This window comes from Crotalus tigris, unplaced genomic scaffold (genome assembly GCF_016545835.1).
Source record: "Crotalus tigris isolate CLP2741 ecotype Arizona unplaced genomic scaffold, ASM1654583v1 scf7180000018155.2402879, whole genome shotgun sequence".
NCBI lineage: Eukaryota > Metazoa > Chordata > Lepidosauria > Squamata > Viperidae > Crotalus > Crotalus tigris.
In genome coordinates, this window is record NW_024096851.1 from 1,978,338 (window position 1) to 1,995,158 (window position 16,821).

At 37.1% G+C, this 16,821-nt stretch overlaps 1 protein-coding gene across 2 annotated transcripts; it reads left to right on the plus strand.

Moving 5' to 3' along the window:
- Positions 1 to 545: 545 nt before the first annotated feature.
- LRRC39 (leucine rich repeat containing 39) lies at positions 546 to 12,785 on the plus strand. 2 transcript variants are annotated; one of them, XR_005557301.1, is made up of 9 exons: positions 546 to 867; positions 1,121 to 1,388; positions 1,816 to 1,921; positions 4,295 to 4,451; positions 6,035 to 6,171; positions 8,892 to 9,037; positions 9,922 to 10,074; positions 11,551 to 12,321; positions 12,495 to 12,785. XR_005557301.1 is itself a non-coding variant. In XM_039348510.1 (9 exons), the coding sequence occupies exons 2-9, from the start codon at positions 1,228 to 1,230 to the stop codon at positions 12,644 to 12,646; spliced, it is 1,047 nt and encodes a 348-aa protein (XP_039204444.1). In that variant the 5' UTR covers positions 567 to 867; positions 1,121 to 1,227; the 3' UTR covers positions 12,647 to 12,785. The 2 variants fall into 2 exon arrangements, 1 of the variants encoding a protein (XP_039204444.1); XM_039348510.1 differs by having other exon boundaries at positions 567 to 867; positions 11,551 to 11,690; positions 12,600 to 12,785.
- Positions 12,786 to 16,821: the final 4,036 nt, after the last annotated feature.

A 16,821-nucleotide genomic window follows, 5' to 3' on the forward strand; every position in this document is an offset into this window, starting at 1 on the left:
ATTTTGCCAGGATTGTGTATAACTTCCTTTGATTTGTAAGCTCATGCTTGTACAGTCATTAATGGTACTGAGGCACCTTGTGTTCTCTTGGCTTCTTTCACAGTTCTTCAGTTTCTCCACCGTCACAGCCTTTTTCTGGCGATTCATTACATATGTCCAAAATATTTAAACCAGCGCCCCCCTCCCAACCTTTTGGGCACTAGGGAGAGAGGTTTTTCTGTGGACTGGAGGGGCATAGTTTCGCATGCCTGCATTCTGTGGATGGCGCTTTGCTTGTTTATGCGGCCCAGTTGCTGGCATGCCGTGGCCTGGTGTCAGTCCACGGACCAAGGGTTGGAGACGCCTGATTTAAAGTGTAGTTTCATTTTTAGTGCTGCCAGTGATCAGTCTGCTTCACTTCACTAAGTTTTCAATTATTTGCTCTTGTAGACCAAAACACCTCTACAGTTTTCTCCAGCATCTGAAGAAAATTAAGAATTCCATGATCTCCAAGAAAGCTTCCATTTTGCTCCATTCAGCTTTTCTGATGGTCCAGATTTCACAAACTTATTACAAGAGGGATACCATGGCTTTGTCTTTAATAAACTCTGTCATTAGATTCTAAATTGTCTAGAAGCTATTGTAGTTTTTCTCCCAGGCAGAACTTTTATTTTATGGCTGCAGTAACTGTCTTTGTGAAGGTTGTTAGTGCTTGAACTTGTTCCTGCCAATGTCATGGGTTAAAATTAGAATCGAGCTGCCGTGACATTTTGCTCTGTCATTACTGGCAAGAAGGGTTTAATGGCTTTAACAAAGCTATCAGGATTCATGACGGAATTCTTATTGTACAGAAATCTCTGGGCCATGGAAAACCCTCTGTGGTTTCAAGTAAGTAGTTGATAAAATCCTTTAATTCACTCCTGGATGGGGGGGGGAGTGAATTGGCAAGGAGTTTGTTGTTGCTTTGACGCTAAAATTGGGAGCATGCTTTTCAAGTGGCTGGTGGTTCTCAATTGCCATTATTTTGCAGTTATCAGTCAAGCCTTGTCCAAAAACCGTGGCAGGCCACAGAAGTCTGCATGCAAGACTCCTAAGAATAGGCTCGATGCTAATGGTGAATTAATGTTTGTCCTTCCTATAGATGTTTCTCCTGGATGTCAATTAAAAATCCAGAAATTGAAGGCATTTTTCCATCTCACATGGGTTTCCTGTTTTGCTCACGACACTCCTGGATAACCTAGCAAAAAAATGAAAGCGGGGGCTGAATTTGAATGTGGAAGAGCTATGACTGAAACTGCTGTTTCTGTTGGCTCATTTATGGCTATTAAAGACCTGTGGGAAGTCAGAATCCAGAAAATCACCGAAGAGCTTCGGAAGCAAAAAGAATTCAGTCAAAAGGCTGCAGGGAGGTAGGTACTCAGGGGTCCTTTGGATGAGAAGAATGATCATATTTCAATTGGGATCTCTAATTTTCAGGAGATCTCTAAAAATGTAAAAAAAAAATCAGCACATACAGAAGGAGTCGATTTTTTTTTAATGTTCCAAAATATTCTTGCTCTGTTCTGCAAGTAGCAGTTGTAACGCATTCCAGTATTCTGCTACTAAAGTCTCCTTTATGTCAAGGCCAGCCCAAGGATGATATACAACTCGGTTGTAAATGCAGTGCAATATGATGATTTAGGAGCTTTTGGTTTCCGAGATACAATTGATACTAACTGCTCCACTGTTTAATAGCAACAGCTGTGCTGCCTTATCAATTCCAGACTACAAAAGTTTTAAAGCACGTTGGAAATTGCAGCAATTGCATCTTTAAAGCTTTACAACTTTTATTTCTAGACTGACAATTATTTGGGAAGAGAGGACGAGTTTGGCCAAGCTGAAAGGCAAAGTAATCAACGAAGATGGAAGGGCTGTTTTAAGGATTGAGCAGGAGGAATGGCAGGTATTTGTGCAAGAACTGTTAAGAGATGAGTTTTCATTCTTCACTTTGCTTCAATATTTTGTTTTATCAGTTTAATGTTCAGCTGCTCCCCGCTTCCTGGAGACCTGCAACAGCTATTTGTTTTGGATGAGAGCCCTTGGAAACATGTGAAAAGAACAGCATCACTTTTGCTAATTATAACTATGGCACGATTAATGTGAATTCAAACAATGCAATATTTGATTTATTGTGACTTGTAAATTGATAGCAGGTTGGGTTTAATGGAACCCAAAATTCAGTTCATGTAAGGCTAGATTGTGCAGTCAAGGGTAGTATATGCACAGATGTTGCTCATCTTTGTATATGTAAAATGGAAGAAAGAAATATGTCAAAGGAGAACAAGTTCAAAAAAAGAAGAGGCTTGTTAGAGGAAAACTTTGATGTAGTTGAACCTTATCAATGTCATAGCAACACTAAAATAGGACAAGGTGTTGGAACGGCTAAATCTACAGTGCTCATTATTATAAAACATGCATGGGAAATTTTAAAAAGGGCAACGTTGCATTACCTTTTTGTTGTTTGCAAACATCTGCAAGGAGATTGAGACATGTTTTCATCAGTGTAAGATTACCTTTAGGAATGATATTTTAAAAAAATTGTTTTTAGACAATATTTCTATTGCCTCTATGATGTTGTTAATAAGTTTAAATTGTAGATATATTCTTTCTATTCTTTACTGTAAAAATCATTAACACATATATAATTTATGTTAGAAATATTTCATTGCCTATTTCTGTCAAACTGGAACCAATTATCCTATTTTCCATAGAAACATCAGCTCAAATAGTGCAAATTCAAATAAGGTGGTCATTTTGTGGGATTCATTAACTGCATTAATCAAGATCTAGCTGTATCGACTGAGGATTTGATTTTGACAATGGTTTTAAAGTGTTGAATTTATACACGATCATCCTTATATGCAATGCTAATCTAGTATTATTTTGAAAATTCCGAATTAGGGTATGTGTCTCTTTACTGTTCCTTTATTTTTTCTCTCTCTTTTTGCTTGCTTGTGTTTCTTAAATATCTGTTTTTTAAAAAGCCTGAGTTGCATACAACCAGATAATCAATGTATGGCAGCGTTGCCTCAAGTTTTCTTTATAAGAGGCTATCCGTATTTTTGTAGCCCAGGTTAGGTACACTGTACTTTGTGTCAGTTTCTTTAGTTCAGGGGTGTCAAACTGCTGGCTCACGGGCCGGATGTGCCATTAGGAAACCATGCCCACCCCATTGCCGGCAATGGCAAAAAAGCTCTGATACGTTACGCAACATCACATGACGTCACAAGTTTGACATGTCTGCTTTAGTTCCTAAAACTGATTATTTCAATATACAGGTAGTCCTTAACATACATTCTTTTATCAATTGTTTGAATTTCCAAAGGCACTGAAAAAAGTAATTTTTAATTGGTCCTCACATGTAAGGCTGTCACAGCATTCCCCAGGTTCATGTGATCAAACTTAGCACTTAGCAGCTAGCATGTATTTGCAATGGCTGCAGTATCCCGGGTCATATGACCACCATTTGCAACTTTCCCAGCCCGCTTCCAACAAACATGGGCAATCAGGGAAACCAGATATGTCTAACAAACATATGATCCACTTAACAACCGTGGCAAAATGGTTGTAAAATTGGGTGCAATTCATTTAATAATCACCTCACTTAGCAACAGAAATTCTGGCCCCCAGTTGTGATCACAAACTGAGGACTGCCTGTAGAGTTATTGATCTGGTGTGCTTAGAGCAGTGATGGTGAACCTTTTAGAGACTGAGTGCCCAAACCGCAACCCAAAACCCACTTATTTATCGCAAAGTGCCAGGGCTGCATCAGCATTGTGGTCCCCTTGGGGGGGCAGGCAGGTGCCTCTGAGTGCCGCCTCTGGCACGCAAAAACCGGGGGCACAAAAATGGGCCACTGTGCTGCAAGGCGCAAAAACGGCGGCTGCCGTACCGTGGGGTGTAGATACAAGGTGCTGCACCACGCAAGAACAGGGCAGGGCTAGTGAGTATCACGCAGGCACTAGCCCTGCCCCATTTGCAGCATGTGCATGCTTGTGGCCCCATGCACGCATGTAAAATGCTTCCCCCTCCCTTTTCTTCCAGTTCACCAATCGACAATGGTTGGTGACCTCTGCTCTACCACGTCTACTCGAGTTTGCTAGTTGGCCGCTTCGCCTCCTTTATGCTGGGCAGGGCAGCCTGATGGATCTGCGGGTGGCGGCGCGTGTGCCAACAGAGAGGGCTCTGAGTGCCGCCTCGGGCACGCGTGCCATAGGTTCACCACCACTGGCTTAGAGACTCCTATCCCTTTTTGTTTTCTCTCATTCAAATTTAGACTCTACCGTCTTGCTTGCTGAAACTGAATTACCTGCAGGAATGGCAGCTTCACAGAATTAATTTGATCAAAATCCCTCACTACGTTGGTCGCTTTCAAAATCTCATGGTCCTAGATCTATCTCGAAATTCTATTGCAGAAATTCCTAGGGAGATTGGTGAGTTTCATGTCAACATTTCTCCTTGTGATTACCTCTTCAGGTTTGGTTTTGAATTAGGAAGTTCCTTAAAATTAAGGAAGTATTTAATTTTAAAACCTCTTGATTAAACAGCACAGGCTTGAAAGAAATTGAGAGCTCAGTTCTTTGAATATGTTACCTTTTTCTTTGTTTCTTTCAAAACATTTATGGTGCTTTACAGTATTAAGAGATGTTTTCACTATATTCCAGAAGGTTCCCATAATTATCTTATAAAACTGATGCAATAGTAAAACAGTGAGTCTTGAAACATTATAAACATTAAAGATTTTGACGTGCTTTTTTGTAACACAGTCCATTTTCATCAGATATTGACAAGATTATTTATTAGCAGTATCTGTATAGTCCAATCACTATTCTCTGGGTGGTGCATATCAATAAGTCAAGGAGAACAAAGGACTACTACTCTGAATAAACAATACACATAAACTATATAACAATATACATGGCTGCCACAATCATTCAACCTCAAAGGGATGTTAAAACAGAATTGTCTCACAGTCTTTTTGAAATGTTAAGAAAATTGTGGTAAGAAGTACCTCCAGAGGAACATGTTCTGGAACGTGAGGGCTGTTAGTATAACAGCTACTTTCTGGGCCACATACCATCTTTATTGAGCAGAATTTCCTGTTCTTTTTTTAACTTCCCTGGTCCTCAATTGACTCAATTTTATCTTTCAAGAAGCATGCTGTGTTGAGATATTTTTAAAAAGACATTGGGGTGAACTGGTGGGTTTGTTCAGCAAGGGATAAAGGTTGCTGACATTTGGCAACTGGAAAGAAGCAGCTGTTTCTGGAACAAAGGAGTAAATTTTTTCTCTGTTTTTATTCTGTTCTAGTCTCCTGATTTCTTCACAGTAAGTAACCTTCCTTCTGTACCTTCTATGGGTATCGAGACTAAATTTTGCAGAATTTCTTATCTCATGGCCTGAGTTTGGAAATTCTGTGTTGTAACTCTGATGCATCTGAAGGACACCAGTTGAGGACAGTTCAATTACGTATTGTATGAAATTTATAGAGCCACCCAATTTCATCAACTTAGAGTGGCTTACAATAAAACAATAAAAAAAACAGAATAAAAATGATGGAAAAAACAAACAAAAAAACCCCCTAATTAAACAAAACATCAATTGAAAACAAGCCCCATCCAAGGATGGAGAAAGAACAGGTCTCTTCAAGGCTTATTTACAGGATACCAGAGTTGAGAAAATGCAAACTTCTAATGGAATAATTATCGGGAAAAAAAGTGTTGAGTTTCTGGTAAATTATGCAGATTATTGAATATTTGTCATTGGCTGGATCAATAATATAACTAGGAAATGAAATTGGTTTCTAATATTGATTCTTGGGCAATCTGACATTTCTATGAGTGAAGTAATGTTAGCCTTCTAAAATGAGTCTTAAAAATCTGTAGAAGCTTTCTCTTAATATTCTTGATGTTTTTCCTTTCCCTCTAATTTTAACAGGTTTTTTTTGTTTAAAATGAAGTTTTTTGCAAGTGAATATTAAACCAAGGCTTTCTTTAACCTGTCTGGCTTTTTATAGGTCAATTGTCAAATCTTCAGGAGTTGATCCTCAGTTATAATAAAATTAAATTGGTTCCTAAAGAATTAGGCAACTGCGTTGGCTTAGAAAGACTGGAGCTGGCAGTAAATAGAGACATCTGTGACCTTCCCCATCAGGTTAGGAAATATCATAGTCTTCCTCCCTACGTTCATAATAACCAGATGTTTAAATGTTTTGTAGTAAATTAACAAATAAGCAGCTAATGAACATTCATTTGTTTGCTCCCCTGTATGAGTACTCTTGTTTGCCTCATCAGTCATGCAAAATATATCACTGACGTGGAAGCATCGAATGGTGATTTTTCTTCCCTGTAACATTTCAGCAGCTGCCTGTATAGCCTCACACTGAGATGTCAGTGCTGATAAATTACATCATTACCTCTGTAGTTGAATCAAGAATCTCAGAGCAATTTCATACAATAAATTAAATTTTAATGGCCTTCACCTTGCTAGTGTTTTGAATTTCTTCTCTCAGACCTTGGTTGAACGTGATGAAAAAACCCTTTTTATCTTTTTCCTTGTTCCCATCTGGGTTTGTTATTTCTGCCATCTTTATGTGTGTGTATTGTTTTCTTCTTTTAGAACAGGAGTGTCAAACTGCTGGTCCACGGGCCGGTTTCATCACACTGAAGACACGCCCACCCCATTGCCGGCAATACAAAAAGTTGCGATACGTCATGACATGTCACATGACGTGGCAAGTTTGACACCTGTGTGTCAACACTGCTAACATCAGATGTTCTTGCTTCATCTGTTGGAACCATGACACTGTGTTTTAGAAGTATTTTTAAACAATTTGTAAGCTGCCCAGAGTTGCTTGGAGGCATATAAATTTAATAATTATTATGAACTTCCAGCATATTAACAGTGCATGTATACACGAGGGTTGCCATTATAAATCAAGGTTTAGAATTGCTTCACGTGGTTCTTAGTTAATTTAAGTATACAAATTGTCCTGGAATTATTAGATGCACATAATACTGTAGTCCTTCGGAAATACCCCATTGGAAATGGAAGGTATTCTAGGTTAGACCTCACATCTGATACAAATGCAATCAGACTTAGGGCCTGTTTCATGTATCACATCAAGTCAAGGGTTTCTTTTAAACTTTGATTGGTTGAACAAGCAATCAAGAATTTTGCCATCTCATTTAAGCCTCAAACAAATCACATGCTGGCTCCAGGTTATATGTGAATTAAATGCATAATTAAGCTGTTCATTTTCTGAAACTCTATATATAATTGCATATAAGCCCATCCACGGATAAATCAACCCTTACATTTTTAACCAAAATACCATGAAAAATGTGGCAGTTGTGGATAAACCAACCTACATTATTCGTGTATTTTTGGTTAAAAATGATAGGATATCCTAATTTGCAGATGACCTTATTAACTATTATATATAGGAAATATGGATTTAAATGCTTTAAAAAGTACTACCATATATACTCAGAGATAGTCATTTGAGAATGACCTGATCCCAATTTTTTGGGTGCATTTGGGCACTTAAAATTCTCAGTTTATCTGCAATTATATACAGTGATTCCAAAGTTTTTTTTTATAAAATAAATAAAAGGAATTAGGTCTTGGTTACTCGTATGGCCACTTTCTTCCATACATATAGTCCTTGACTTATGACCATTCATTAAGTGACTAATCGAGATTAGTGATGCAGAAAAATGTGACTTACAACCCGGTCCTTGCACTTACAACTGTTGCAGCATCCTTATGGTGATGTGTGATCAGAATTTGGACATTTAGCAACTGGCCTGCATCTATGATGTCTGCAGTGCCCCTAGGCCCACATGACTGCCATTTGCTACTTTCCCAACAAACTTCCAACTATCAAAGTCAATGGGGGAAATCTATTAATCGTGCGACTCACTTGACTGCAGCAAAAAAAAAAAAAAAAAGGTCATCGAATCTGGCATGACTCCCTTAACAACTGCCCCACTTACTGATAGAAGTTCTGGTGCTGATTGTGGTCATAACTTGAGGACTACCTGTAGCTGCTGCTTATCATATGCAGCAATCCAACCAAGCTCCTAATGCCTTCAATTAAGCAAGAACACTAAATGGGACTAAAGAAACAAGGTTGCCTTTCTTTAATGCCTAATCCTTGAGAATCACATCGCTGCCCCCCTTCAAGATTTGTACAGTGCCCGCTGACAGTGACATTGCTTAGTTGAACTCTTATAACCTGGCTCTTTTCCCAGGCTTATGGCTATAGAGCTGGCAGGGCTCTTGGGGATTGTCTGATTTTGAGAGAGGGTGGTTCTTTTTCTCCAAACATTCCCTCCCCCCCCCATTTTATAGTGTATTGTGTTGCATCATGTATTGTACTGTACTCTATTCTGTTATGCTATGTACATTATATGTCATCCAAGATCGTAATGGAGTTGGGCAGTTTAAAAACAGAGTTAAACAACTGAGTAGAAGCACTCAGGAAAGATCAACTGTTTGTCCAGAGCCCACTGTGAACATTTCTGGACATAATGTACTATTTTAGTGTTTCTCAACTTAGCAACTTGAAGATGTGAGGATTTCAACTCCCAGAATTCCCCAGCCAGCCTGCACCATTTGATCTAGCTTCAATTTTGCTTTCTTAGCACTTTCAGGATCAATGCATTAATGTGTGTGTGTGGGGGGGGGAACCCACAAAAATAACATGAATCAGGTATCACTTCCCTCTCAATCCCTGAGCAAAGCGTGAAAGATGTCTTGTCAGAACGCAGAATTTCCCACTGTTCCATTATAACTGAAGCTGACATCATTCGATGAAGTGTGGTTTATCAAAATTAATCTTCACTAAGATTCTTTATTTCTTTTTTTAGCTGAGCAACTTGAAGAAGCTTTCTCACCTAGATCTGAGTATGAACCGGTTCACTACTTTCCCACTAGTCCTTCTAGATATGCCTAACTTGGAGTGGCTAGATATGGCAAGCAACAGGCTGAAAGAAATCCCTGGCAATATTGACAAGTAAATATAACAATCAGAGATGCAATTCATGTCAGTGTGATTTAATTATCAAAGATCTTGTAGTTTTATTTTCATAAGACAAAAACAAAAGGTTGTTACTTACCTAATGAAACAAATACAATACAATTCAGGCAAGCAGTTGAATTATACGTATTCTTTAACAGTCATAAAGACTTTTTAAAATATGATCTAACAATCTATTTAAGTAGATACACTGAAATGCATACCATTTGGATTCCATTCTTTTAACTGATTTCAAACAAACACAAAAATTCTCATGGAAATTGACTAATTCGAATAATTTCCATAGCGTTTTACTTTGTTGTATTGTTGAGCATTTGTTGTAAAAAAAAAAAATCTTTCAGGTAAACAGTGATTTGTTTCACAGATGGGGAACGTAAAGCTGAAAAATATAATGGTTACCAAAATTCAGAAAGTGTTCAATTTAAAACCAGCCATTCTAGGTTCAGATCTTTATCTGATGGCACTTTGTATACACTTTTAACAATGTTTGGTTCATTGCTGTTGAAATGACAGAAAATGCCTTTAGAGAAGGATGAACAGATAAATGATAGTTATTTCACTGAAGACTGCTGTTCATATTTTCCCATGAAAATCTGCAGTATTTATCATAATATCAATTAAGTTGGAACAGTTATGAAGTACTTTTAACTCCAACCAAAATAAACAGCAAGCAGAAAAAAAGTATGATTCTCTGGCAGAGAGTAGGGCTTTTAAGATTCCAAATTGCTTAAGGTTATTACACTTTTACTTTTGCACTCCAGGTCTATAGCCAAAATGAGAAATTCTACAGTAAGACAAACTATTATATATCATCTTCAACTGATGTTCTTTCTAATGAATAGACCCATTTGACTTTACAGAGCAGAAAACCTACATACTTTGTGGCTCCAAAGGAATGAAATAACTTATTTGCCTGAATCTATTTCTAACCTTAAAAATATGACCACCCTTGTTCTCACCAGCAACAAACTGCAAGATATTCCTGCATGCCTAAAGGACATGCTAAACCTAAGGTAAGGGGGGAAAAAAACACCTTAGCTGCAATTGGAAGATTAAGTGCTCTAGATAAATGTAACCAGCTTTGTTGTCCATGGCTGATGTTTTTAGTCTTCTTTTTAAATGTTCACTCAGATTCATCCCTAATAACGTGCTGAATGCATTATTAATCTCAATCTCAAATCTCCATTCTCTGCACAATATCTGAGAACTGACTTACTGTACTGTCTTATGAAGCAATTATGTTTACAGATTCCTCAGCATCTATTAGAGATCAGCTGAGAAAGGAAGGAAATCTAGAACTGTAATAGCAGACGATATTTTAAATTATCTTGTGCTTTTTACTTAGCAAGTAAAGTTTTTCAGAATTGGTTTGCCTCCTTCCTAGGGCTGAGATAAAGTGATTGGCCCAAGGTGACCAAGTTGGCTTTGTGCTTTAGACAGGATAGGAACTCATTGTCTCCTTATTTCCAGCCTGATGCCTTAAACCAGGGGTCCCCAACCTATGTTCTGTGGCTGGGACCAGGCTGCGGGCTCTTGGCCAGCGGGCTGCAGAAATGGCTGGCCGGTGCGCGCACGTATATTTTCTTCCCCACTTGTGCTAGCGTCCATGGCCCCATTTGCACATGCACGTGGACTCAATGGGGATGCTAGCGTGGGGGGGGGGTGTCCGCAGCCCGTTTGCACTGCTAGCCCAGGTGATTTGTGCGGCTCGTTCGCACATGTGCGAAAGAGCCGCTAGCTGTGGGAGGTGGGCGGCTGTTCACGCATGTGCACTGCACCAGCACAGGCCGCATGCGTGAATGGGGCTGCTAGTTCCAAGCCAATGTGTGGTGGCCCCGCGGGCACGCACACCAATTTTGAAGCTGCTCTCCTTCTCTCCGGTCCTTGAGCCTGGAAAGATTAGAGACCTTTGCCTTAAACTACTATACCAAACTGACTTTTGGGCTAAAGATACAATGAAACAAATTTCATGTGGTACAGAATTTTTGTTAACATGAAAATAATAATTCTAACTGAGCCACATTTCTTCCTCATAAGTATAACCATGAAATCAGATGCTTTTGTTTAATGTATTCATAATTTACCATCTCATCTGAACTTGATATAGTGTGGTTATCTTTAACTAGGTTTTGTTGAAACCAGCTGTGACAATCTGGAGTCTACACCTCTACCATATAATTTTTATCTCATTTTTAGTTTAAAACAAGAGCTTATTTTAAGAAATCCAGTGAGGTTTAAAAGTCAACCTGGTTAACCTAAAACAGTTTCTCATAATTCTCTGTGGAGTGAGAAAGGGGAAAAAAAAAGACTAGTTTAATGCAGAGCTAATATAGGCTCACCATTAACACTAAACCATTATTCAGTGTTCCATGTTTCTTGGGGGTTATATTACCAATATTCTTTTCTAAAAGTCAAATTATTAAGTTTGAAACAGTGACTCTAGTTTAAGGAATACCAGCTCATTAATTCCATTATATAATGTATAATAGATTTGTCAACTTCCGAGATAACCCATTAAAGCTGCAAGTGACACTTCCTCCTTGTGAGAATCCCGAAGAGGAAGAGGAGCAAGAACTTTACGGAATTCAGTTCATGCATTTATATATCCAGGAATTCCTCAACAGTGAAGGTACCACTTATTTATGTTTAAAATAAATACAGACTCAGCAAGGAGACTGCCATATTTTTCAAGAGCTGGGTTTTGCACGTTAACGTTAAACCAGTTTTTAATGAGGGTTTGTTGGACAAGCAATGGTAGCCTTCTGGATGGAAAGCAGGAAGCCAAAATAGGTAGCTTCATAGTAAACAACAACCCAACATTCTCTCTTTTAAAAAAACTCTGAATCAGACAAATGTGACCTACAATATTTTTTAAGAATTGTTAAAGGCAAACTTGTGATGCTAGAATTTCCTTGACATTGTGGCATTTTATATTGTTTAAAGGTTGAGATCCAAAATATTAAACATACCCAATCCTTGAACATTAAATTATTCTGATACGTCAACCAGAGTCCCAATGCTGTTTGCTTTAGCACTAAAATGCATGATCTTAATGTTATATGAACTGTGCCGCAATGGTCCAATAAACAAACATTTGAAACATCCTGGTTTATGTGAGATTACAGAGTAATCCTTTCCTGTTGTGCTACAAAACTAGAAAAAAAAACACCCTACCCTCTCCTCTTTAAGAGAGTTGCAGGGGCAGAGTGGGCACTGCAAGAAGAGCACAGGAAACGAGAGGAAATTCCACTAGCACAGGGGTAGGCAACCTTGGCTCTTTTATGACTCGTGGACTTCAACTCCCAGAATTCCCGAGCCAGCCACGCTGAGGGGAAAGGGAGAGGTTTCCAAGCTGAGCCATGCTGGCTCAGAAATTCTGGGAGTTGAAGTCCACGAGTCATAAAAGAGCCAAGGTTGCCTACCCCTGGTTTAGGTAAACGCCTTAATTCTTTATACTGGGGGAAAAAATAACTTTTACAAAGTTGATAGATTTCTGAAAAACGCACATTTTTTGGCACACATACTTTTTTTCTTTCAGAAAACACGGAAAGTGATATTCCAGGTGCTGCTGACACCACGGACTGAAAAACAAAAACAACACCAAGCTGATCCGGTAACTGTTACAAATTTTTGGAGCCCAGAGAAACTGAAGCTGAAATGCAGCCAGATCTGTTGTGACAAATATTTTGAGCGGTCTACTTATTATTAGTACTTTTTTTTCTGATCTAAAGAATTCTATAAACTATCCCTGGTTTGTCAAACACAATCCTGGATGTTACAAACTTACAAATCCAAACCCACCTCTCAATCTTGTATCTTGTAACATTTTTAGATTAATCCTTGCCTTTTCCCCCTGCCAAATATATTTCAAGATTATTTATTAAGCCCCTCAAAATATTTCTTATCTAATCTTATTGGTATTGTTGAAAACAAAAACAATAATCGTGGTAATATATTCATTTTGATTATCGCAATCCTTCCCATTAATGATAGTTGTACATTTTTCCATTTATCCAAATCTACTTCAGTTTGTCTTTTCAATTTATAATTATCCTCTTTAATTGTTGTGCATCTTGCTGTCAGATGGATCCCTAAATATTTTACCTTCTTTACAATCTGTATATCTAATTTTCCCACCAGTTCTTTTTTTTGTTTTGTTTTTCAGTAATATTTTTCACTAACATTTTGGTTTTATCTTTATTAATTTTCAACCCAGCTACCTCACCATATTTTTCTATTTGTTCTATTAATACAGGTCCTGTCTCTAATGGTTCCTCCAAAATAAATACTAAATCGTCTGTGAATGCTTGTAACTTATATTCTTCCCTCTTAATTTTCATCCCTTTTGTCATTATTCTGTCTTATACGTCTATTTAATACTTCTAATGTCAGAATAAACAACAGTGGAGATAGGGGACAGCCCTGTCTTGTTCCCTTCATAATGTTGATCTTCTCGATCATATCTCCATTTATCATTACTTTGGCTGATTGCTTATTATAAATTGTTCTGATTACATTTATAAATTTCTCCCCACAATCCACAGTCTGTAATTGACTTATCACGAATTGCCAGTTCACATTGTCGAATGCCTTCTGTGCGTCCAGGAACACCAATGCCATCTTTTTCTCGGGGTGTGTTTCATAATATTCTAATGTGTTCAATATAATTCGCATATTGTCTCTAATCTGTCTTTTGGGCAAGAAACCATTTTGATCCAATTGTATAAATTCATTTAAAAACTTTTTAAGTCTTTCCGCTATTATTGATGCAAATATTTTGTAGTTCACATTCAGTAGGGAAATCAGCCTGTAGTTCTTTATTTTCTGTGTTTCCGTTTCTTCCTTTGGTATGAGAGTAATAAGAGCTTCGGACCACGAATCTGGTATCTTAGCTTCAGAAAGAAGTTCATTATAAAGGTCCAACATTACATTACCTAGTACTTCCTGCAATGTCTTATATAGCTCTGCTAGTAGTGCATCCGGTCCTGGTGTTTTACCATTTTTTTGTCTGTTGATTGCTTCTATTAATTCCATCATTGTTATTTCCCCTTCCAATAGCTTTTTAAATTTCTCCGGCATTTTAGGTATCTCTTGTTTCTTCCAAAAAATGTTTTATCCTATCATCTGAAACTGTTTGTTGCTTGTATAAGTTCTCATAATATTCCCAGATTATTTTTTTCTTTTCTTCATTTCGATGTTGTAAAATCCCCTCAGCATCTTCCAATTGTTTAATCCATCTCTTCTCTTTCTCCTTTTAAATTTTATATGTCAACCATCTCCCTGGTTTGTTTGCATGCTCAAAAAAGGTTTGCTTAGCTGCCTTTATTTTCATTGCCACATCTTCATTTTCTAGTAAGTTCATTTTATGTTTGTTCAGTTCCATTAAATTTTTAATCTTTTTGTTTTGTGTATCTTTCTGTAATTCTTTCTCAAGTGTTTTATATTCTTCCTCCAGTTTTCCCTTATTTTGTCTTTTCTGTGTTCTTTTTCCCCAAATAAGTCATAGCAAGTCCTCTTATGTATGCTTCGCCGTATCCCAAACATTTTGAAGTGAAGTATCTTCTTTTTTGTTTTCATTAAAGAAGAAAAATACTTCTTTTTTCATATATTACTGAAAATCCTTTTCATTCAATATAGTTTGGTTTAATGTCCATCTTGTTCTCTTTTTTTGTCCTTTCCATATGATTGTAACTGGGTTGTGATCCGCCCATGTGCTTGTTTCTATGGCTATATTTTGTATATTTGTAAATAAATCTGTTGACATCCATGTCATATCAATTCTTGACCAGGACAGGTGTCTGTTAGAATAGAATGTATATTGCTTCTTTTCCGGATATTTCTCTCTCCAAGCATCAAGTATATTTAATTCATCCACCATATTATAGAAGGATTTAGGAAGTGTTCTTCTTAGAGTCTTATTTTTTTTTTGTATTATAATCCAGCTCAGGCTTTACAATAGCATTAAAATCTCCAATCATACATATGCTTTCATATTCCAGTTCTATTATTTTCTTATGTAATTTTAGATAAAACTTCTCTTGATTTTCATTTGGAGCATAAATCGCTACCAATAATAATTTTTTACAGTTCATAACTACTTCCACCATTAAGATTCATCCTTCTTCATCTGAATATATCAATTTAGTTTGTGTTGCTTTCTGAATATATAATGCCACACCTCTTTTACTCTGGTCCGCAAGTGAGGTGTATAACTCTCCCAATTTTGGATATTCTAATAAATTTTTATGTTGTTTCCTAATATGAACTTCTTCTAAACAAATTATGTCCATTTTTAGTTTCCCCAGTTTATTTAATGTTCTTTTCCCTTTTATGGTCGAGTTTAATCCATTTATATTTATCGAGATTATTAATTGGGAATTGTACTATCAGGCTGCAGCATTATATGGATGAGAGAATGGATCTTACTGAGGAATACAAGATTATTGACATTAGAGGGACATGATTTACAGTTGGGATGGCATGCTTTCATATGGTATGGAAAAACCAGAATACATAGCTATTTCCAGAGACACTATATAAGGAATTCTTTATTTGTGGTCTGGGAGAAAGTAAAGAGAAAGCATTATTTGAAGATTCCAAATTGGCACTCAACTATGGAGGCGCTAATACACCCCAATATGTTTAACATGGGAAACATTATAAGATATAAAGACTTACTAACAGATATGGGGGAGTTGAAAACCAAACAACAATTAGAAGAACAAGGAATAAAGATGGATTGGTACATGAGAACGCAAATACAATCTAGATATGAAAAAGATGTTAAAATAGATGGTGTTAATTTAGGGACAACAGAGTTAGATGAAATACACACAGGAACGGAAGAAAAATGGAATAAAAAAATGTACAGTTATCTACTACATATGGAGTTAGAGGAGGAACAAGTGAAAGAGACAATGATAAAATGGACAAGGAATTTTGAATACACAATTGAATTAGATAGATGGCAGCAACTATGGGAAAGAAACTATAAATTAACAATGGTGACTGTGTATAAAGAAAATATGTACAAAATGTTTTACAGATGGCACATGTCTCCAGAAAGATTAGCTAAAATGTTTAAGGACAGGTCTATGAAATGTTGGAAATGTCATCAGATACCAGGTTCCTTCTACCATATGTGGTGGACGTGTGTAGAAGCTAAAACTTATTGGAATATAATTAGAACATGGATAGAAAAGATGATACAACAATGTATAGAACTAAGACCAGAAATATTCCTGTTGGGTATTCTACCAGGGAAATACAATAAAGAGAAAACATATTTAATTATTCATATAATTACGGCAGCCAGGATTGTGTTTGCACAAAATTGGAAACCACTGAAAGCGCCCCCAGAGGGAGAGGTGATTGGGAAAATACTGGAATGTGCAGAACTGAATAGACTAACAATGACAATTAAAGATAAGACAGAGTCAGACTACTATGAAATCTGGGGAACTTTTTATGATTGGCTGAAAAGAGAATACAGTTAAAAGATAGTTAACATCAATTTAGATGGAAGAAGGAGCAGATAAGGAGGGAGACCCAGGCGACACAGTATTGAATAACTGGAGGTTGTATAAATATTTATAGAAGTATATACCGAGAAGGTTAGATAAATAGAAGTATTAATGTAAGAGAAAATTAATCTTATTGTATATAATACAGATAGGGAAATTTGGAGAGAGGAGTTGCTTGGACATTACCCCTGAACTGTTTCTGAAGAGGGATGAGAGGGAAGAAAGGAGAGGAGAGAG

Excerpts from the sequence above, each read along its gene's own strand:
- LRRC39 (XM_039348510.1), top strand. The coding sequence starts at position 1,228 with ATGAAAGCGGGGGCTGAATTTGAATGTGGAAGAGCTATGACTGAAACT. Across the intron at positions 9,038-9,921 it reads ATCCCTGGCAATATTGACAA|AGCAGAAAACCTACATACTT; the intron begins GTAAATATAACA and ends TTGACTTTACAG. Across the intron at positions 11,691-12,599 it reads GGAATTCCTCAACAGTGAAG|AAAACACGGAAAGTGATATT; the intron begins GTACCACTTATT and ends TTTTTCTTTCAG.